At 44.8% G+C, this 22,917-nt stretch overlaps 1 protein-coding gene across 7 annotated transcripts in view; it reads right to left on the bottom strand.

The window, feature by feature from the left end:
* FREM1 (FRAS1 related extracellular matrix 1) overlaps positions 1-19,689 on the bottom strand; it is a 78,461-nt gene extending 58,772 nt beyond the window's left edge. For 3 of the 7 annotated variants that reach the window (XM_053370471.1, XM_053370473.1, XM_053370477.1), the window contains exons 1-6: positions 19,253-19,689; positions 12,864-13,333; positions 7,830-7,924; positions 4,660-4,961; positions 3,430-3,626; positions 2,532-2,855 (exon numbers count right to left, since the gene is read on the bottom strand). In XM_053370471.1, coding sequence (XP_053226446.1) covers positions 2,532-2,855; positions 3,430-3,626; positions 4,660-4,961; positions 7,830-7,924; positions 12,864-13,094 — 1,149 coding nt within the window. In that variant the 5' untranslated portion in view covers positions 13,095-13,333; positions 19,253-19,689. The remainder of the gene's footprint in view (positions 1-2,531; positions 2,856-3,429; positions 3,627-4,659; positions 4,962-7,829; positions 7,925-12,863; positions 13,334-19,252) is intronic. The other 4 variants (XM_053370474.1, XM_053370475.1, XM_053370476.1 and 1 more) reach the window with 2 other exon arrangements.
* Positions 19,690-22,917: the final 3,228 nt, after the last annotated feature.

Genomic DNA, 22,917 nt, shown 5'->3' with positions numbered 1-22,917 from the left:
AAGTGGAGGTTTCCTGAATGCATGTAAAGTGGAGGTTTCCTGTGTAGAACGGCCGGCGCCGCTCGAGGGCAGCTACACGGGCCACATGACAAGGTCTGGCGGGCCGGATTCGGCCCGCGGACCTTGTGTTTGACACCCGTGATATACGGTAATTCTTTAAAAATGTTTCACACGTGAGACATTCATTTTAACTTCCACAAGAGGGAGCACTAATTATACTTCCATGGTATTTTTGCAATTGAAAATGAAAATGCTAGGGATTCTTTAAAAGAATAGAAATCTCCCCCCTTTTAACCATTTTTTGAAAGAAAAAAACCCAAACCAGAAATAATTAAGGTAATAGATAAAAATAGGCTAAATAGCAGCTTATGGAACACATTTTCACTAAGGAAAGGGCACTGATGTCTTGGTTCCAACCATACTCACGGCCATTGCTATTTGCTAAAATTTAAAGAGATGACAAAATCCAGTCATAGGTGACATTTATCTTTTCTGTTAAAGCTCTCATAAGCATTTATGTATCTCATAATTCCTTTCTAATGTTATTAAAATGTATAAGTTCTTTCATCTTATTGCCTCTCAACATCAACCACTCCTCACACAACATGCACAACAGAACACGACAGATTCCCTGAAAGGATTAAAGGACGGCATTGGATGAAAAACATTGGTAATAATAATCATAATGATCATAAAGCAACTATATAACTTTCAAATGCTGTGATCCACATTTTTAGTAACTTGGGAATTTATAAGGAAAGTGGGTTTCATGTTTATTAAGGGGCAAATAGCCATCATGATTCTGACAAATTAACCAAGACAGTTGAACAAACTTTAGTGACACACTGAGATGTCATGTTGGTTCACATGTGCATGCAGGTCACCCGATTCCTCATGATTTAACAACTTAACATTTGATGACCTGTAATACAATGTGTGAAATCACTCTGTTGAAAAGTGCTGTGATGTAACCAGAGAATGAGTCAAAAGTCCAGAGTCCCACTGAACAGGAGCCCCCAGTCCTGAAATGAAGTAACACACATTGCAGTCTATAGAGATGGGGTCTAACAAAGCTATTAAGCCCAGAGTCCAAAATTACCTAACTGCCACCACCATGACTGGAAGTCACTGATCTGTTTCTGGGCAATGATACTCAGCATGGTACTCCTCCTGCTGCGTTTCTCAGCCTTGGATCCCTAGATGATGTTGGACTATAACTCCCATGATTCCTAGCCAGCATATAATGAATGATCAGGGATGATGGGAATTGTAGTTCAAGAACATCTGTGACATCCTGGGTTGAGAAAGGCTGGGCTAAGAGATGGCAACTGGCCAAAGGTCACCCAGTGACTCACACAGCTGAGAGGGGATTTGAACCCTGTTCTCCCAAGTCCAACACTCCAGTCATTGTGACACACGAAGGGGGGGAGCTCCCATTGCTCTGTCCCAGCTCCTGCCAACCTAGCAGTTCGAAAGCACGCCAGTGCAAGTAGATAAATAGGTACCACTGTGGCAGGAAGGTAAACGGCGTTTCTGTGCACTCTGGTTTCCGTCACAGTGTCCCGTTGCACCAGAAGCAGTTTAATCATGCTGGCCATGTGACCCGGAAAGCTGTCTGTGGACAAATGTCGGCTCCCTTGGCCTGAAAGCGAGATGAGTGCTGCAACCCCATAGTCACCTTTGACTGGACTTAAGTGTCCAGGGGTTCTTTACTTTTATCTTTACGTACTCAGCAATGAAATTCCCAAGTACCCTATTCGACAACAGAAGTGGAAAGAGAAAGGATTGCCAACGAAGGAGGAATGGCTTGTGAAAATGATGGAACGTAATGACATAAAGAGGACATGATGACAAAGTTTTTAAGGAGTAATGGAGACCACTGATCTATCAAACAATCACCAATATATGAAGTTGCAGGCAGGATTTGATATACAGTCAAACCTTGGTTGTCAAATGCAATCCATTCCAGAAGCCCTTTCAGCTTCCAAAAAGTTCGACAACCAAGGCGCACCTTCCGATTGACTGCAAGAGCTTCCTGCACTTAAGCGGAAGCCGCATTGGATGTCTGCCTTCCGAAAACATTCAAAAAACAGAGCATTTGCTTCCAGGTTTTCGGCATTTGGGAGCTGAAACATTCCAAAACAGAGGTGTTTGGAAACCATGGCTTGACTGTATAAGCCAGGCATAGGTGAACTTGGCCCTCCAGATGTTTTGGGACCACAACTCCCATCATCCATAGCTAACAGGACAAGTGGTCAGGGATGATGGGAACTGTAGTCTCAAAACATCTGGAGGGCCAAGTTTGCCTATGCCTGGTATAAGCAATGGATTACTGAAATATTTGATGGTAGCGGGGTTTAGATAATAAAAATATGTGTATTATAAAACAGCTAATAAAAAGGAATAACAAACAAACATCAGGACAGTAGGAGTAGGAACTCATCAAGAAACTGTCTATGTTTTTTAAAAAGTCTATATTGATAAATGCTTTGAAACCTTGTGAGAGACTTCATTAAAATCTCTTTGGTTACCTCATAATTTCTCCTCTCTGTGTGGCTGCTGTTTGGTGGCTGATAAGCAATAAGCATATCATTGAGGCTGTTCCAGGTGAAGGATGAGATGGGTCTTGTGTGGTCTTGCAGATGAGTAATGTAGCCTTCCTGGGGTGGTTTGGTGATGTTGAAAACGAGCAGGGATTTGGCTGTTTCACTGTCTTCGGCATCCAGTATGGTTGTTGACAACAGGCTCAGAATGAACTGGTCTGCTTCTAGGATTTGCATAGCCATGAAGGCAGCTTGGGGCGGCTGGTTAGGAAACGCACCTCCAATGTGAACGGGAAGCCAAGCATGCTCAGACTGCGGAAGAAGAAGCAGGTGACAAAGTAAGCATCTAATTATGGCTGAATGCTCTTCTGGCAGCCTAACCCAGTGGTGCCATCCAGGTATTTTGGACTGCAATTCCCATAAGTCCCAGCTGGCATGTCTGAGGCTGATGGGACTTGTAGCCCAAAACATCTGGAGGGCACCAGGTTGGCGAAGGCTGGCTTCACCTAAGCCTGGATCTGTCTATGCCACAGTTCCTTCCTATAAGGCCAGGGGTCAGCAACCTTTTTCAGCCATGGGCTGGTCCACCGTCCCTCAGACCATGTGGTGGGGCAGACTATATTTTGAAAAATATATATGAAGAAATTCCTATGCCCCAGAAATAACCCAGAGATGCATTTTAAATAAAAGAACACATTCTAATCATGTAAAAACCCCAGGCAGGCCCCACAAATAACCCAGAGATGCATTTTAAATAAAAGGACATATTCTACTCATGTAAGAACACTCTGATTCCCAGACTGCCTGTGGGAATTGATTGAGAAGGCGATTGGGCCACATCTGGCCCCTGGGCCTTAGGTTGCCTACCCCTGTATAAGGCTTTTACCTTGTAGATGGTCTTGCTTCTGCTGTCTGTGAGATCCAGCCTGATGGGAATGTAATCAATGTTGGGCGAAGGAGGGTCCAAATGCTGGTATCTTAGGCCCATCAGGAGAAAATCTTCACAGCTCACTTTAATGTTCTGTATGGTCTTCAGGCCTGAAACACAGCTCCCAGATGGACAGTTTTCACCTCTCCTACGTCCTAATGGCCCAAAGGAAATCACAGTGGGTTTTTTCTCTCTCAACAGAAACATGGACAGAAGATGCAAACCAGACACCAGAAGCTAGGAACAGTTCACCACTGAAACACCTATGGGAAGGAATGAGGGGGCTATGAGATGTCCTGTGAATAATTTTAATAGTGAGCTCCAGTTCTAAGTTCTGTGTGAATCAGATGGAGTATCTCTCTGTTCATAGAATGCACTCCAAGAGAAGCCCACCAAGGACACTTGCCTGGCGTCCACTCTTATTATTTTTTAGGCATCATGTTAAGGCACATCATTCTATTGGCCATGGTACAACAATAAGTAACCAAACAAACCTGTGTTGCAAAGAGAATGTCAGCAATGTCTACGTAACACGATGACCATGTACATACGCAATGGACAATCTTTTAGGGAATTCCTTCAAACCATAACAAGTCCAAAATGAAATCTTCAGTCTCAAAGTTTCTGAAAATCTTTAAATGAAGCGAGGTACCAGACTTTGTACGATAGAAGACAAGCTGTGAAGCTTTGTGTATTCAGCAAATATGATGTCCAACACTGAACAGTGATTCCGGATATTGACTACTGTTTCGTAGAATTCTTCGTCAGTGTGGTGGGAGGATATAGAATTGCTTCATAAACCCATCTTATTTCGAATGAATGTATGTAAATGAAAATATAAAATGCTGTGGAACTGTGCTCATGTAACAATGTACATGGTCATCGTGTTGCATAGACATTGCTGACATCATTTATTGGGCAGAGGCAGCAGCTTACAAGGGCAATTGGGGGAACTAATGTTGTATGCATGACGTCAGGACGTCGGTTGGAAGGAGCTGGGGCAGAGCCAAACACAGTGGCCATTCAGCTTTAATGGCTGTTGGCTCCTCCTCCCATGATGTTCCATGATGTGTCATGTCATGCCCCTCCCCATAATGTGGAGGCAAGTTGGCGCCCCTGTACAACCTCATCACTGAATGAAGATATTTGTGATGATATAACAGGTGCAGAGAAACAAAGTGTACATACCGGTTGTGGGAGGGAAACTATGAGGCTGATCTCCACGAGGTGGTTCTTCTTCTTCTGATCCTCTGACAAGTTGCCCATGGGCTGGTAGGAAAGTTTCTACAGAAATCAGGCTTATGGTACAATCCAAGTTTATTTTCCTGTTGTAGTCTAAAGTAATTACGTTTTTGTTAATTACATTGGACAAGCCATGAAAGCCAGCGACTTGTAGGGCACTTGAGCTCATCTTGATAATATTACAATCTGGTTCAAGTAACTTTACAAGGAAGGGAACCATTTCGGTAAATGTCTCGGTTTCCGTAAATCTGCAAAGGGCAAGCAAAAAGACAGTTGAATTTTAGCAAGCAAAAGAGTTGGGCACATTTTGGAATCTACAGTGGTGCCTCGCAAAACGAAAAACTCGCAAGACGAAAGAGTTTTCCGTTTTTGAGTCGTTCCGCAAGATGAATTTCCCTATGGGCTTGCTTCGCAAGAAGAAAGCCCATAGGGAAATCTCCGCCGGCCTTCAGAAGAGGTCCTGGACCTCTTCTGAAGGCCGGCGGGGGGCAAAAGTCTTTGCTCCCCCCGCCTGCCTTCCCGGGACAGCGGAGACTTCTCCGCTGTCCCGGGGCGATCTGAAAATGCTGGCAGGCGGCAGCGAAGGCTTCTCTGCCGCCCGCCAGCATTTTAAAAGCCCCCGGGACAGCGGAGACTTCTCCGCTGTCCCGGGCGATCTGAAAATGCTGGCGGGCGGCAGAGAAGCCTTCGCTACCCCCCGCCAGCATTTTAAAAGCCCCCGGGACAGCGGAGAAGTCTCCGCTGTCCTGGGGGCTTTTAAAATGCTGGCAGTCGGGAGGAAAGCCCTCCTGTCCCCGGAGCTTGCGGGGTGGGAGGTGGGGAGAAGGGCTTTTCTTCCCACCGCCAGCCTTCAGAACAGCCTTCTGAAGGCTGGCGGTGGGAAGAAAAGCCCTTGTCCCCCCCCCCCAGCCTTCAGAAGAGGTCGGGGGACAGACTGTCCCCGGACCTGGTCTGAAGGCTGTTTCCATAGGAACGCATTGATTGATTTTCAATGCATTCCTATGGGAAACCGTGCTTCGCAAGACGAAAAACTCGCAAGAAGAAAAAACTTGCAGAACGAATTAATTTCGTCTTGCGAGGCACCACTGTACAACATTTGGTATATTTTAATTAGGCTCTTGAGCTTGGAACCTGCTTGTGGGTTTCCCAAAGACTTGTCTACTGTGATAATACAATGCTGGGCTATATGAGCCTTTGGCCTGATCCAGCAGGTTCTCTCATGTTCTCACAAAAATCAGAAAACCTATTTATGCATTGAGGTGGCTGAACTCTTATGAAGTTCTGTCTCAAACTTCAAGAGTCATCCCTCTAGTTATGCCAACTTATTAATTCATCAGGTAAAAAGGTAACGGTAAAGGACCCCTGTACGGCTAAGCCCAGTCAAAGGCGACTATGGGGTTGCAGCCCTCATCTCGTTTTCAGGCCAAGGGAGCCAGCGTTTGTCCACAGACAGCTTTCCGGGTCATGTGGCCAGCAGGACTAAACCGCTTCTGGCGCAACGGAACACCATGATGGAAACCAGAGCACACGGAAACGCCGTTTACCTTCCCGCTGCAGCAATACCTATTTATCTACTTGCACTGGTATGCTTTCGAATTGCTAGGTTGGCAGGAGCTGGGACAGAGCAAGGGGAGCTCACCCCATTGTGGGGATTCGAACTGCTGACCTTCTGATCAGGAAGCCCAAGAGGTTCAGTGGTTTAGACCACAGCGCCACCCGCATCCCTAAGTGCATGGTTCCAAGTGTATGGTTAGGCAAACCTATTATTTCATTTAATCAACAACATCCTACAGCAGAAATGCAACCTTGAAAACTGGAAAGTATGAGCAATACCAAATGAGCCAGTGAGCCAGTACTTTTCTCCTCACTGGCTTAATCATTTATTTAGATATTTATATGCCACAGAATCGTGGCAACAAAACGGCACTCACAGAGGTGGACAAACACCACAATGGCCAGCCCTTCTGCTGCTGGAGAGGTTTTAAAGAGAGGATCTTTTTGTTTTTGAGTAGGAAGGCCTTCAACAACCCTCAAAGCCTGATTTAGCTCTGTTTGTGTTGTGAATCTAACCCTCTGGGGTGGGTTCACTATCTTGAGATATCTCATTACTGGAACCATAATTCTTCCCTGCTGACAGTAGCAACAGGCACAATCAGTGTTAAGTAAATTATCCATAATTTTAATTATGGGCCAAGGAATAGGATGAACGTACATAATTTGTTTAATGCGTTTGGTTTTGCAACCAATGGGCACCTTGGATTTTTTATTTTCTTCTTTTTTGCACTTAATTTATTTATTATTAATGTTGCAATACATATATGAAATCTTTACATATTTATACATATATATTATATTCGTAAATTCACATTTTCACATGTCATTATGTACCAACATTTATCCATTTCTTATTTCTTGCCCTGTGTCTTCCCTCCACCCGTGCGTGACTTCCTTGTTATTATTATGTACCGGTAACTTTATTATTGAGATTGTAATTTTGTATCTTAATAATTAAGCATTCAATCTTATATATCTGCTTAGCTTAGCTTAACTTAACTTTGTGACTTAACTTTCTTGTTGGAGCATCTTTTGGTCATGTATTCTTCTACACATTTCCATTCCTGTTTGAGATTTTGATTAGATTGCATTCTAATTGTTGCCGTCATTTTTGCTAATTCAATCATTTCAAAAAAATTATTTTGCCAATCTTTCAATGTTGGTACTTCTTCTAATTTCAATTTTTTTTGCAATCAATAACCTTGCGGCAGCTGTTGCATACAAAAAGATTCTCTTCATGTCTTTTGGGATGTCATTTGTTATAATTCCTAAAAGGAATGTTTCCGGTTTCTTACCAATTGTCGTTTTAAACATTTTTTCCAGTTCCTCATGTATATTTCTCCAAAATTTCTTAATTTTATCACATCCCCACCATACATGATATAAGGTATCAGAGGGATCCTTATATCATGGATTTTTTATTTTCTTTGTGACACAATATAAAAGAAAACTCAGAAGAGATCATTCACTTAGCATTACTTTTTAATATTAGGTGAATGGTAGAAACATGCTTGTTCTTTCATAAGAAACACTCCCTGAGACATCACCCCAGTGCTGCTTACCTGTATAACCTCAGCATGACTACGTCTTCATTGAGAATTGGGCATCCGTTGTGAGTGTACTTGACTTCATTAGGAAGAAAATGGCAATCGAACACCTGTTGAAAAATGGGCTTTGTTTAAAGAGGAGGCAGCATATTTCAGACATTTTCCCTTTGGCTCATTTTGGTTTGTCTCGACAAAACGTTTTGCAATGCAGAAGTGATTTACATAATTACCCTGTGGTATAGCGTGTTCTCCTTCATGGAGAGCACGTGTTGCGGTAGGGGCCTCCAGGACACTCCAAAGTTGTGAGGCGGGCTAATTGATCATTGGCCACTGTTGTGATTGGACTTCCCTTGTTGTTGGGAAGAAGTTAACGTTGCCATTTTGTGATTGACAGCCAGAAATGTTAAAACGCCCTGTACGAAGCGTAGAGCTTCCTCTTTTCGCTCTGTGCATCGGATTGCCCGTCCCTCCCTCCCTATATTCAGGGTTGTTCGCGTTGACCTTGCTATATCTGTCATGGGGTCATCTGCTCTTGGGGCAGGGGCCCGGTAGGAATTTTGTCCATCTGGCTGATTGGACTGCAAGAAGATCAAACCTATCCATTCTTAAGGGAATCAGCCCTGAGTGCTCACTGGAAGGACAGATCCTGAAGCTGAGGCTCCAATACTTTGGCCACCTCATGAGAAGAGAAGACTCCCTGGAAAAGACCCTGATGTTGGGAAAGATGGAGGGCACAAGGAGAAGGGGACGACAGAGGACGAGTTGGTTGGATAGTGTTCTCGAAGCTACCAGCATGAGTTTGGCCAAACTGCGGGAGGCAGTGCAAGATAAAAGTGCCTGGCGTGCTCTGGTCCATGGGGTCATAAAGAGTCGGACACGACTAAACAACTAAACAACAACACAGACAGACTGCTTTGGCCAGAATGCTCATTCATATTACACTTGCCTTGCTTTCACTATATTTTCCCCGTATCCAAAAATGGTCCAAGGCATTTTTTGTAACTGAGCTAAATAATAATAATACCCCATCACACACACTCACAGGGTGGCAAAGACATAAGAAGCTAAACAATTTGTCACCATTAAATTATTCCCCCATATCTGTCACCTGGCGGGGCCAGCATCACCTTGCCTAATGGTAAAGGCAGCCTCGCCTGCATTGACGTTGGGCAGTGCATTCCCACCGACCCCACACGGGACACAAGGAAACACATCTGAGTCCCTCTTGCCATTTTCGTCTCACAAATGCAGCCAACGCAGGAGAGAAACCAGATGCACCTCTTAGTCAATGCAGGTTTACATTTCTTCGAAGAGCTAATTTAAGCCCCGCATGTGGAAATGACATCAGGTGCTCACTGAAAGAGCGCTAGGAAGTCAGAGAAGCAATTTAAGGCTCACGTCTCCAAATGCTCTTAGCCCTGAGAATTCAGCTTCCTTCTAATGGAAGACGAGAGCTGCAACATGGTACAGGCAATGCTATCCATCAGAGAACTATGGCCATAATAGTCATAAATTGTGTTTTTCCAGAAGACATCATTAGTTCCTCCACTTAATTGATAACGAGGGAGATAAATAATGAAAGCTTTTTTCCTCAACATGACTCTTGCCGTAGACAGACAATGATTATAAAATAGACACAATCTGCTTTGTTAAAGGGAAACAGCTGTTTTATGCTTCCTAATATGTTTTTCTTTCATATGAACAGGCAGCCATAATTGTCTATAAATTTAACAAGTAAAACAAAGGAGAGCTAAATCTTTTCCTAATTACTGTCTGGCTTTGCTTTTATTTCCACTTCAACTACTTTTCAATTACAATTTGTAATTAAATTGTCACACATTCCTAGCACATTACTCACTTTAACGACAGCAAAGGAAATAATAGGACAGGTTCTTGCATAATGCAGTGTTTGTTGGTTAAAAGCACAATCTCTTTAGCAAAACAAGGGCAAGTTCTGCCATGGCGGGGTGTGGGGGGGTGTGGTGGCAGTTAATAGTTGCCAACTGACCAGAGCATGTTCTGCTTCTATGCTATTAGCATCAGCTCAAAATGAACTGAAGGCATGGCAATCAGCATTATTACCTGATGATAACTGCATATTGCTATTAGGTATAGGTAAAGGTAAAGGGACCCCTGACGATTAAGTCCAGTCGCGGATGACTCTGGGGTTGTGGCACTCATCTCGCTTTACTGGCCAAGGAAGCCAGCATTTGTCCACAGACAGCTTCCAGGTCATGTGGCCAGCATGACTAAGCTGCTTCTGGCAAACCAGAGCAGCACACGGAAACACCGTTCACCTTCCCGCCGGAGCGGTACCTATTTATCTACTTGCACTTTGACATACTTTCAAACTGCTAGGTTGGCAGGAGCAGGGACCAAGCAATGGGAGCTCACCCCATCACGGGGATTTGAACTGCTGACCTTCTGATCGGCAAGCCCAAGAGGCTCTGTGGTTTAGACCACAGCGCCACCCATGTCCCGCTATTAGGCATAGGGATATGCAAAAAACAAACAAACAAACAAACAAGCAAACAACAAACAAACCCCACAACCCTATGTCTAAACTAGAAGGATAGCAGAGGTTACAGATATACTGTGTGTCATTGTTCCAAAATCACTTGCTAATTTCCAATGTCATATTTGTTTCTTCATCATGGCAGCTTTATTCACAGTAAAACATCCCCACACAATGCTTCATCTTAACAAATGAAGAATACAAGTCCTACTGGAGCAAAAAAGAAAAAAGAGGTCTACTTAGTCTAGCATCCTCTTCTCCACAATGGGACAAACAAAGTTTCCACCTAGATTGCTATTTGGTTCTTAGGGCTAGTTTGCAGAAATTAATTTCTTTTAAATGTATGTGAGTAGCCATGCCCACTTTGGGCCGCACCCACCACTGGCATACACTCCTAGGCTTGCCATACGTCTGGAAAATTCTGGACATGTACGGAAATTGGATGCCTAAAATGGCGTCTGGGGGGAATTATTGAATTTTAAGCAGAGATGCTTCTGTTGCTGCCGGTCATCTTCCTGTCCAAAGGCAGCCGGTGCCTTTGAGGGTCCCCCTCCTGCAACATAATGAGTGCAGCCAGATGAAATGCGCAGGGCTGGAATTTTAATTTTTGAAATATGGCATGCCTATGCACTCCTCTAGAGTGAGATGAGCGCACAACCCTAGAGTCTGTCAAGACTGGCCCGTACAGGCAGGGGTACCTTTACCTTTATGCACTCCTAGAGAGCTGGCCGATGCCAAATCAAATTTGGCCACCAAAGCTGTTGTAGGGGGCTGCACCTCTGCTAGGTAACTAGAAGGACTTCCTTTGTGTAGAGAGCAACAAGTAAGAGATATTCGGCTTCCTCTAAAGTATATTCATCCAATCATTTGATGAGGCAGATGGTGAACATGCATTAGTCCACATATGGGGTGAGCTTGGTGCATCTCTGAGAAAGGGCGCAACTGGTTGGTGCACGAGCAGTATTCATTGAAGCAAAATGACCAGAACAATGTTCCTGTTGATAATTGGCCACATTTTTATGGGCTGCTTACTACATAAGAGTGAAACTTCATATCGCCATAGCCAGAAGAATATAAAAAGAGCCCAGAGGAGTCAGAACAAAGGTCCATCTAGCTCTGGATCAGGTTCCCACAGTAGCCCCCAGTAAGCTCATGAACAAGGCATTCAGGCAGCAGACTCCCCCTACCCACTGATATTCCAAAGCGAAACTAGGCATATGGGATTTGCATGACTGCATAGGTTGCATACACACCATATGTTTAAACTACATGCCTTTCCCCAAAGAATCCTGGGAACTGTAGTTTGTTGAAGGTGCTGAACCTCAGGCTCTCTTTGTGTGTGAACTACAGTTCTTAGGATTCTTGTGAGGGGGGGGGGAGCTGTTTACTTTAACTGTTTGGTGTGCACATAGTCCTCAAATCAGACATTTCCCCACCCAGCAGCAGGAGGAGCCAAGTATAATTTTGTGCACCTGACACGTTTATGTTTCCAATACCAGGGTGGCGGAAGAAAACACACATGATCACCGCTCTCAGTGCCAGCCACACTGCTCTCAAAGCATCCCATTCTATTTTGTATTAGTAACCAGATCGAGAAAACGTTGCTTTCTCCACACAGGTTCCCATAAGTAAACCCAGATGGGACAAAAGTAGAAGAAAGGTGATATGGGAAATATGTCTGATGTGGAAAGGAAGCATAAAAAACCCCTTTGTATGTTTACCATCTGTTGATGGTAATTCTTGGGAACTGAACAAGTCCCATGGTATGCTGTGCATTCACATTTTAGTCACGCCATTACTACATGGGGAGCAATTAAAAGGAACCCTTGCTTGTGGTTAAGAGCTGTACAGTGCTGGGCTTTGCCCTGGGGGGGGGGGTCTTATCTAAAATGTACATGAACAGCTGACTTACCTCCTGGTGGCTTTTAATAATAGTTTTGAAAAAACCAAAGCAAGCACAAATTAGAAGCGTTTGAGGGCAAAGTGCTGTTTCATTCAGCAGCAGTGGAGAAAAATTAGAGATAAGTCTGCTTTGCCCATCGATATATAGGTGGGGCTGTATGCAGTTGCTTCAGTTTGGGAAAAGATGTATCAAAAGCTTTTAACTAACAAACAAGCTTCACTCACAATGAAAAGCCACTGAGAGCCAGTCACTGAGAGCCAGTGTGGTGTAGTGGTTAAGAGCAGTGGACTCGTAATCTGGTGAACTGGGTTTGATTCCCTGCTCCTTCACATGCAGCTGCTGGGTGACCTTGGGCTAGTCACACTTCTCTGAAGTCTCTCAGCCTCACTCACCTCACAGAGTGTTTGTTGTGGCCGAGGAAGGGAAAGGAGATTGTTAGCCGCTTTGAGACTCCTTCGGGTAGTGATAAAGCGGAATATCAAGTCCAAACTACTCTACACTACAATGGAAGCCAATGCTATGTTTGAGAATGGCCATTCCGCCGTTCCAAAGTCCAGTTACTTCCAATAAGTCGTCCATTTTCCTCCTCTTCCCAGTTCCCCAAATTGCCATGCCATGATATTTCACATACCTGTGGGGTTAGTTTCCCAACCCTCTGCGTCATCGGCTCGTTCATCACAACTTCCACTTTGCAAGCGTCCTTCTCTCGGGGAATGGAAAACTGCAGGTCCTCTTGCAACAGGAAGATGGACTGGCCCTTCATCACTTTCGCCCCACGGTTGACGTTGACAAAGGAGGAGTGGATGCTTCTCAGATTAAGTGCAAAGACCAAAAGGAGCCAGCTGTTCCCCAAAGCCTTCATAGTGTGGTTAGCAAAGGAGAAAACTCTTTAGGGAAAGGGGGTTGTTTTCTTAGTCCTTCCTGGGAAGCTTCACCAGCTGATCATGGGCATCAGGCTACAGTGTCCTCCATGTGCTTTATCAAGAATATTTCCTGCATAATGGAATCTGGACACGGAACCCTTTTAAAGAATCCTCAGGTAAATGAATTCATGGATCAATCCCAACATTTAGAACAACGGACACGGTTTCCCCCCAAAATCTAGGGGATAGGGGGAAAAGAGAGAGAGAGACAGACAGACAGACAGACAGAGAATGACAGTAATGAAAAGGAAGGTGCTATGCATTGCATCTGTTGCTACAAGTGAACATCATCCCTTGACATCCCACATAATCATATTTCATTTCAGACAACAAATGAGCTATGTTGATGGGAGACAGGCAGCTGAAGAGCTTTATCCAGGCTGCTACAACTCCCCATCTACACCCCCATGCTCAGACCAGGGTTACCAGGCTGCAGCAATTCAGGTATCTTGTGTAAAGGGGGGGAAAGGTGCCGTACTCACCATGAAGTTGTTACACACTTTTAACATTTGAAAAAAAGGTGCTGGTACTTTAGTACCCCCAGAAAAAAAACATTGGTCTTGTGTATGTTACACAAAGCTGGGAAGGCCTGAGATATTTTGGGCAATTTTCAACCAAAATGTCCCCAAAGTACAATGATTGCTGCTTGCAGTTTGGGACTTGAACCCTCTCCTGCCACCAAATCTGCTCCAGAGGGTTGGGGGAAACCCAAGAACAGATTGAGGGGATGGCTTTTTTGTGGTGGTGGTAATGTTCTATTGCACTGATGTTGGTGCCTGAGGTAGAAAAATCCAAATCACAGGGTATAATATAATTAACAAAACAAAACCAAAAACCAGGCATTTGGGTGCCATTTAATGTTACCCTGATATTTTCTGCTTGAGGCAGGTCATCTCATGCTGCCTGTGAATAGAGCCAGACCTGATTATGGACCGGAGATCAATAGTCATAATCATAATCAACAACTCAGACTTCCTCATTATACAGTTCTGTCACCAGCTTCCACTGGGAGATATGGAAGCTTTTTCCAAATCTGGATCTCATGCGTTTATCAGATAGTCCTAGGGAAAGCTTTTCCACCCATATCAGTGTTCACCCATAAAGTTCTACAGACCCTCCAAGTGTCCCTATTTTCCAGGGACAGCCCCTGATTTACAGAAGCCATCCCACTATCTGATTTGATCGTAGAATGTCCTGCTTTTGCTTAAGGTAAAGGTAAAGGTACCCCTGCCCGTACGGGCCAGTCTTGACAGACTCTGGGGTTGTGCGCCCATCTCACTTAAGAGGCCAGGGGCCAGCGCTGTCCGTAGACACTTCCGGGTCACGTGGCCAGCGTGACATCGCTGCTCTGGCGAGTCAGCGCAGCACACAGAAACACTTTCCCGCTAGTAAGCGGTCCCTATTTATCTACTTGCACCTGGGGGTGCTTTCGAACTGCTAGGTTGGCAGGCGCTGGGACCGAGCAACGGGAGCGCACCCCGCCGCGGGGATTCGAACCGCCGACCTTTCGATCGGCAAGCCCTAGGCGCTGAGGCTTTTACCCACAGCGCCACCCGCGTCCCTTTTCTGCTTTTGCTTAGGACGCCCCTATTTTCATCAGAGAAATGTTGGAGGGTAGGCAGTTAAGCAACCCCCTAACCAAGGAGATGAGTAACTATACAACCTTTAGAAGACATCTGACGGCAGTCTTGAATAGGGCAGGTTTTTTTTTAATATTCCATGTTTTATTAGGTTTTTATATATGTTGGAAGCTACCCAGAGTGGCTGGGGCAGCCCAGTCAGATGGGTGGGATGTAAACAATAATGTTGTTGTTGTTGTTGTTGCTGCTGTTGTTGTTGTTGTATAGGACATCCTTATTTTCATTGGAGAAGTGCTGGAGGGTATGAGTACATAGGGAAATTCACAATGGTACACACCATAAATTAAGTTGTACGTTGGGTTGCCATATGTCCTCTTTTTCCAGGACATGCCCTCTTTTCAATGGGTAGAGTTCTCATAGCAATCAAAAGCAGCAGTCAGCAAATGTGTCCCCTTTTTTTGCTCTTCAAATTACGGCAATCCTAAGAGGGGAATGAGGAATTCAACAGGAGACTGTCGCTTAACGGTTGACCCATGCTCCTCTTTATAACACACAGTTCTGTGCAGATCAGCAGAGAACCTAAGAATAGCTCTACTGAAGCTGATGGGAGCTGTAGCCCCAAACAGCTAAAGGACACAAGATTGGTGAAGTCTGGTTTAGTCTATGGCAGTGCCCTGCAGACACTTTCCCATGAATTCCATCATACCACCCACTCAGCAGACAGATGAAGCAGATCCTCTTTGAAAGGCATGGAGTGTCTTTAATTATACAATAATAGTAATCAAGCAAATGTGCTTTGATCCCACACTCCAAGTTTTATATGCAGTTAAAACAAATACCACCCCCCATCAAGACTATAGTCCGCAGAGCATCTTATTTAATCATAGGCGGGCAGCTGAGCCCTGCATAAGTTTTGTTTCATTTCTTAAGTGAGGTAAAGGTAAAGGATCCCTGGACGGTTAAGTCCAGTCAAAGGCGACTATGGGGTTGCAGTGCTCATCTCGCTTTCAGGCTGATGGAACCAGCGTTTGTCCACAGACAGCCTTCCGGGTCATGTGGCCAGCAGAACTAAACCGCTTTTGGTGCAACGGGACACTATGACGGAAGCCAGAGCGCGCAGAAACGCCGTTTACCTTTCTGCCACAGCGGTACCTATTTATCTACTTGCACTGGTGTGCTTTCAAACTGCTAGGTAGGCAGGAGCTGGGACAGAGCAACAGGAGCTCATCTTGTTGTGCGGATTCGAACCACCAATCTTCTGATTGGCCAGCCCAAGAGGCTCAGTGGTTTAGACCACAGCGCTACCTGCATCCCTTTCTTAAGTTGTCATATACAAATCCTGCCTGTAGTAATTAAAAGTGAGCAGTTTTACTTATTAATTAAGGGGGAGATTGTCTTTTCTTATTCCCCCAATAAAAAGAAACCAAGAACCTGCATGCTCTGCTTCTTTCGATAAGTTCACAGTGGGGGGTTGAGTGACTTAGAGGAAATGCATGCCGTGCCCCTAACTGGTCTTCACAATTCTGGAAGACTGTGAGCAAGGCAGAAGGCTGCACCCAAAGCCACGCCACAGGTGTACCACTCATGCAATGGATTTCCCCCTTCTCTCCTCTCACTCTGCCCTCCCCAAATCTGCTCCAGAAGGTCCCTCAACCCTTTAGGGCAGGTTTTGAGGACAGGGGGGCTGCAGGGGAGAGGTGATGAGCAGGGAAGTTGTGCAAGCGCAAGTGGGACATTTGATACAATCAAGAGTCTCAGTATTCTGGCCAGAGCCATCCTAAACTGGCGAGGAATGGCGCTTCCCATCCCCAGTTCAATCTTTAAGAAAAAACCCTTCCATTTCCCCTTCTGTTGACACCAACATGACCTACATACTTTTTCATTCTTTGGGGCTGTGTTTGTGTGTGTGCCAGGGAAATAAAGGAGATCTAAGATGTCCCCCATCACCCCCTAAGACAACATACCTGACCCACCCTGTTTCTGGGTCCACAACCCTTAGAGCATAGCCATTCATAAAGCAGTAGAATTTTCCACAGCCATAGCCTCTGCCTATGGCTCTCTGTCTCTGCCAACAAAGAAAGTGATCTATCATATCCTCTATGCCCTCAGCCACAGTCCCAGGAAGTCTCTTTACTCTATTGTCTTCCCTGTGTCTCATTGTATATTGCAATATCTGTGGGGCAGGAACCTATCCCCTTTCCTCTGTAAAAGACCATGTGCATTGATGGCGCTATATAAAATATCAATACTGGTAGTATAATGAAATGGGAGATTAGATGGCATGTGAATGATGCTGACCTGCTGCTAAAAAACTTTCCTCTATTTATTTATTTTTTACCATGTCCCTAACTATAGGACTCTCTCTCTCTCTCTCTCTCTCTCTCTCTCTCTCTCTCTCTCTCTCTCATTATTCGTAAACTCTTTAGCAGGCCATGTTGTGCTTGCTTTCTATACACTCAACTATTCTGAAAGAGCACTGATAGCCTTATCTTGCCTGCGGTGACTTCATGCACTCAGGCAGTTAAAGTTTATCTGAAAATCAAAGGAAACACAGCATCCGTTTACCTTCACAGCCAGCTTTTATGGAACACTTTGAAAGGCGGCCACAGGCATTACAACAAGAGCAGGCTAACTAAGATTCTTTGTTAGGAAGTGTTTTTTTAAAGCCTCTTAAATGTTGCCGATTCAGGCTTTTTACTTAGCTGAACAATGGGCTGCTAGATCCTTTGCGAAGGCTTATGTTGCCATTTGTGAACAAGGTACTGTACTTCTACCATCAGGTTGGGCTTAGAAGAGTTAACTACAGTAAGCACTAGAGGCAGTGGCATAGCACGGTTTGCTGGCACCAGGGAGGCCGGGCATGGAGGGTGAACAGAGCCTGCAGTGCCAGCTCAGCCCTCACTCCTGATGCTGTCGGAGCGACCCCAGCCCCAAGTCACTTTGAGATCCCAGCCTCACAAAGCGACTCAGGTCTGGCAAGGGGGCATGAGAAGGACACAACAGTCATGCACCCTTCAGAGGGCAAGGCTGGGATTGAAGGGCACATGGCTGTTGCATCGTTCTCATGCTGCCATGTGATCATTTAGAGCAGTTCCCAGACTTGCAAAGTGGTGTGGGGCTGGCAGGGTGGCGTGAGCAGCCCCCCCCCCCGAAAAATGTGCCCAGGACCATTGTCCCAACAGCACCCCCCCCACACACACTATGCCCCTGACTTGCAGCAGGAAGCTAGATGGGGAGGGGAGGAGGACATAGAATTGTCATTGTGAAGGTTGCACTAAAAATCAAGGAAGGTAGTGGTAAAGAACGCCCAAGAATTGTTTGTTCATTTATTCATTCATGCAGGGCATTCATAATTTTCAACCCCGCCCCATATCTAAAATAAAGGCACATGATGAGCACATTTTGCTGAAGCTAAGCAGATCAACAGTGCCTGGATGGTTCATTATACAGAGCTGCCTTCAGATGTCTTCTAAAGGTTGTAGAGTTACTTATCTCCTTGGCTTGGGGGGGTGGGATAACTCCATATCCTCCAACATTTCTCTGATGAAAATAGGGATGTCCTAAGGAAAAGCGGGACATTCCAGGATCAAATCAGAAACTGGGATGGGTTTTGCAAATCTGGAACGGTCCCTGGAAAATAGAGACAATTGGAGGGTCTGCTGTCCTAAGTGGGTTTACTCAACAGTTAATCAACAGAGCTTACTCCTTAATTATTGAGTTTAGGATTGTAGTCTAAATCCTGTTTAAAACTCTATGAGACATTAAGCAGCCTGTTATGCTGGACTGTAGCCCATACCTTGCTTTAATAATGAAGGACATGCTCCTTCATTAGATATTTCATAAAATTATAGATCTGCAGAGTTGGAAGGGACCTCATGGGTCATCTAGCCCAGCCCCCAGAATGCTAAGGCAATTTGGCATCTTAAAATACATTTCATGTCATCTTATGTAAATTTAACACAGCCCCTTTGAAAAGTCTGTCTTTTGCAATACAAAAATCTTCTGACGCGGAGGAGGGAGGAAAGAGAGTGTTTTTCACTAGGTTTTATCATGACATACACATACAGTGTTGCTTGAGAGTGTTGGATATGGGTGCTAATGCATTTCTCAGTCTCACCCACCCGTTTATGGAATGCCTGGGAGAAAGAAGCAAGAGTATTCCTTCTTCCAGGTTTCTGGGGATTCTATATAGAAACCATTTGGAATGTAGGCAGCAGAAGATCTCACTACGTGCCTCGTCGTGAAGAGAGAGTGGGTGCAAGTGATGAATTTGATTTCTCGGTGATCTTGTTAGAACTTAAAATGCTCACTTGTGAGAATGGTACCTCATCCTAAACAAGTATTATATTCTTCGACTATATCACTTAGGAAAGCCTCTATGCTATGGCAAACACAGCACTGTGAGCCTCACAATATTCACAAGCACACACCATGCATTATCTTGCAAACATGAAACCCGTACCGATTCATTTATATGTGCAGCTATCAGATAGGAAAGAGGGAGGAAGAGTACTTACAGGTAGCAGTAGTCCGTGAAGAACTCCAGCTCAAGAAGACAGCACAGCCTGGGAAGGATAAGGAGTCACTGACCCAATAATCTCTGGTTTAAAGGACTTGCAGAATGAGAGAGAGGGAAAGGGAGAGGGAGAACTCCAAGGAGGTGGGGTGGAGGAGCTGAAATTCCAGTCTTTCTGGTCAGCTTGCTTGTATCCTCCTCCCCCCCCCCCGCCCTGTACTAAACATCCACATTAAAAAGGACTTTCAGCGATAGCTGGCTGCAAGACAGCTGCTGGCTTGAAACCTTCCAGAATACAAAAGCTCCAGTGCTCTCTACGATAAGGACATTCTAAAGATGCCTTCAAGTGTTTACACTGAGCTATTATTTTTTTGGCAGAGAGCCCTAGAACTTCCCATTTTCTTCCTTGCTAGTTGACTGCACTGAAGCTGCCTCTCTCCACACAAACACACGCCAAAGACACACACACGCACAGAGCCGAAGAGGCTATGCTGTTCACTCGCAACCACCACCTCCCTGCTACTTTTGTACCCCTTGCATCAGTCTGTCACCCATGTTTCTGAGGCCATCGTGAGATTCGCCAGCAAATTTCAAAGTACTGAGGAGAATGTCCTGGCTGCCACTTGGCAACTCAGCCATGCTGAGTGATCCCTAAAAGGCTGGCCGCAAAGTACCCACAACGTTTCTTATCAAAATCTTGTGATTAATATCATGGTTGCAGATGGCTTGAACTTTCAGATGCGAATCCGAAAGGACATCAGGCCAAGATACTTTTTTTTACAGGAAAGGCCTCAGAATTAAACTCTAAATGGAAGAGCAATGTGAAAAAGTTGAGAGGACAGTCTCTTATAATCCCACTGCAAGTGTAAACAGAGAATATGTCTTATTCTGAAGACAGACATCTTACCTCTGGGCTTTGTTAAGGAGGCCCTGACTGGACTTGAGATGCCTGCCTTTCCATATTGCCTCACACACAAAACCAAAAGGAAACTCTTTAAAGAAAACGGCTCATTAGAGCAAAGCAGATGTTCTTATTTTTCATTAGGAAAGGTATAGGAATACAGGAGGTTGCCTTATATGGAGGTCAGGCCATTGGTTCATGTAGCTCAGTATTGCACATGGGCAGCAAGTATTCAGCTACAATCATACCTCGGGTTATAGACGCTTCAGGTTGCGTGCTTTCGGGTTGCGCACCGTGCCGAACCCAGAAGTACCAGAACGGGTTACTTCTGGGTTTCGGTGCTCGCACATGCACAGAAGTGCTAAATCGTGCTTTGCGCATGCTCAGAAGCGCCGAATCGCAACCCGCACGTGCGCAGACACAGCACTGCGGGTTGTGAATGCTGCGGGTTGCGAACGTGCCTCCCGCATGGATCACGTTCGCAACCCAAGCGTCCACTGTACAGCTGCAAATATAACGTTTTAATCACATTATACAAATGTGACACTAGATGGCAATGGTGTGCTAATGGCAAATTCAATGTTATTTTTAAAACTTTTTTTAAAGCGTTTTCACAGCGTTTTTAAAAAATATTTGTAGATTCCACCCAGCTCTCCAAGGTGACAGGCACTTTTCTCCAGCAGTGCCTGGGAGACAAGGGATTGAAACTGGCAGCTTTTGCATGCAAAACACAGGTTGTGCCCCTGAGATGCATGCCTTCCTCATAACTATGTAATGCACGCCCTGCAGCATTCCTCATAGGGACATTTCTCACACCCTAGAACTGGCCCATCTTGACCCATCATTTTTTGTCCCCCACCCTCCATCACCCTGAGAAAACTCCTTAATCCCTATTATACAGTGGAAAATCAGATGTCAAGACGCCTCTGCTGTGGTACATTTTGGTTCCTGGAAAACCCGGAAGTAACTGTTTCAGTTTTCAAACGATTTTTGGAAGCCGAACGTGCTACGTTGCTTCTGTTTTGAGTTTCCCCATTGCACTGAGACTTCCACTTTCAGTTTTCAAACATTTTGGGAGTTGAATGGTCTTCCAGAACGGATTACGTTTGGAAACCAAGGTTCTGCCGTATGTTATTTGTTTTCTTTAGTAGATTTACAAAAAGAAAAACACACACCAACAAAGAAATTTTAGAGAGGGGCAAGATTAGATGCGAACACACAAAACATTTAATTCCTTAAAAACACCAAGACTCCTTGAGCTCCACTTCACTCCCCATTTCTTCATGCCCAGGGAGACCCTGCCCTCTGCCAACCCCTCACAGCTGGCACATCACACTGGGCTAGGCCCTGAGGGCTGCAGCCTCTCTTCCTCCTCGCCTGCTCTCCACCAGCTGCTACAAGCTGCCCAAGGTAGGAGGCTGGCAGCAGCAGCCATGGAGAGGCAATGGGATGCTCCCTCAGTCCCGCAGCTACTACTATCGCTTGGGACAAGTGCTGGCTCCTCCTCCTTCCCGATTTCAGTGGGGGCAAACTGGCAGGGAAAATAGGGACATTCTGGATCAAATCAGAAGCCAGGACGGCATTTGTAATTCTGGGACTGTCCCTGGAAAATCAGGATGCTTGGAGGGCCTGTGTATACAACCTGCAGCTTGCCCCCACAACCAAATATCATTCATGTGAGAGGTAAGGAAGTTGATCCCAAATGGACTGTAAAAGTGACAGAACTGGAAACAAAAGGAGACTTCTGGAAATGTTGTACTAACTCATTAGAAAAATTCATTTCTAGGTGCAAGGCACTTGCTCCTTGCTTGAGTTGTCTTTATGGACACTGGCTGTTGTTAGAGCAGTGTTCTGTGTGCAGGCATATAACTTATCCTAAGCAAGCTGAAAGAAAAGAAGCAGCTGACAGCACAATCTACCTGCGTTTACTCAGAGGTAAGTCCCCCTGTATACAACAAGACTTACTCCCTAGTAAACATATTTAGATGGTATCCCGAAGAAGGGACCATGTAAATGAGACTTTCAGCAAATGTATATGTTCAGCCAAATCACATAGCAGAATTCTTCTTGGATCATACCACTTCAGATTGCATATTTTGAATGCTCCTACATGGGGGAGGGAAACCTTACATGTAGCGGGGTGGGGAGCTCTTTAAATGTACCAGAGTACTGCTAATAAATCTCCAAAGTTTATGTCTGTGTTAATGTGTACATACCTGTTTGTCAAGGCAGGGATAACGTCTCAGATTTTAGAAATAGACCTGATATTTATGAAATTCAATACATTATTTCTGCATGCTACATTCTCTCTTCCTGTTTTACTGCTGCATTTTGTGGACTAGCTTTCTCATCAGAGCTGCGAAAACGTTTTAACGTGTTAAATCTGCCAGACATAATCAACATTCACATATATCCTGTAACTAAATCCTTTTGATGGGTGGTCTCCCTCTCTATTATTCATTCCCATGCTTGGGATCTGGGTTATGTCTGTTTAACAATAAGCATGTGTGCTGTCAAAAAGCCCCACGTACTGTATTTGCTAGTTAGAAGATCACTTTTAGGCAGTAGCAACAGTGACACATCTTGCCAGGTTCAATATTCATAAGTGCAGGAAGTTTACTTATTGCTCCCAGTCGTACTGAAGTTAGTTGTGATCATGGGCCACTGCAAGCTATGAAACTTGAAGTTGTGATTAACTAATGGCTTAAATGGAACTTAAATATACTGTAGAGATACATATATGCAGTCTTGAAAATTGCTATTCA

Source organism: Podarcis raffonei, chromosome 17, assembly GCF_027172205.1.
Source record: "Podarcis raffonei isolate rPodRaf1 chromosome 17, rPodRaf1.pri, whole genome shotgun sequence".
Taxonomy (NCBI): Eukaryota; Metazoa; Chordata; class Lepidosauria; order Squamata; family Lacertidae; genus Podarcis; species Podarcis raffonei.
The sequence above is the reverse complement of the archived record's forward strand: the minus strand, read 5'-3'. Positions and strand labels throughout refer to the sequence as shown.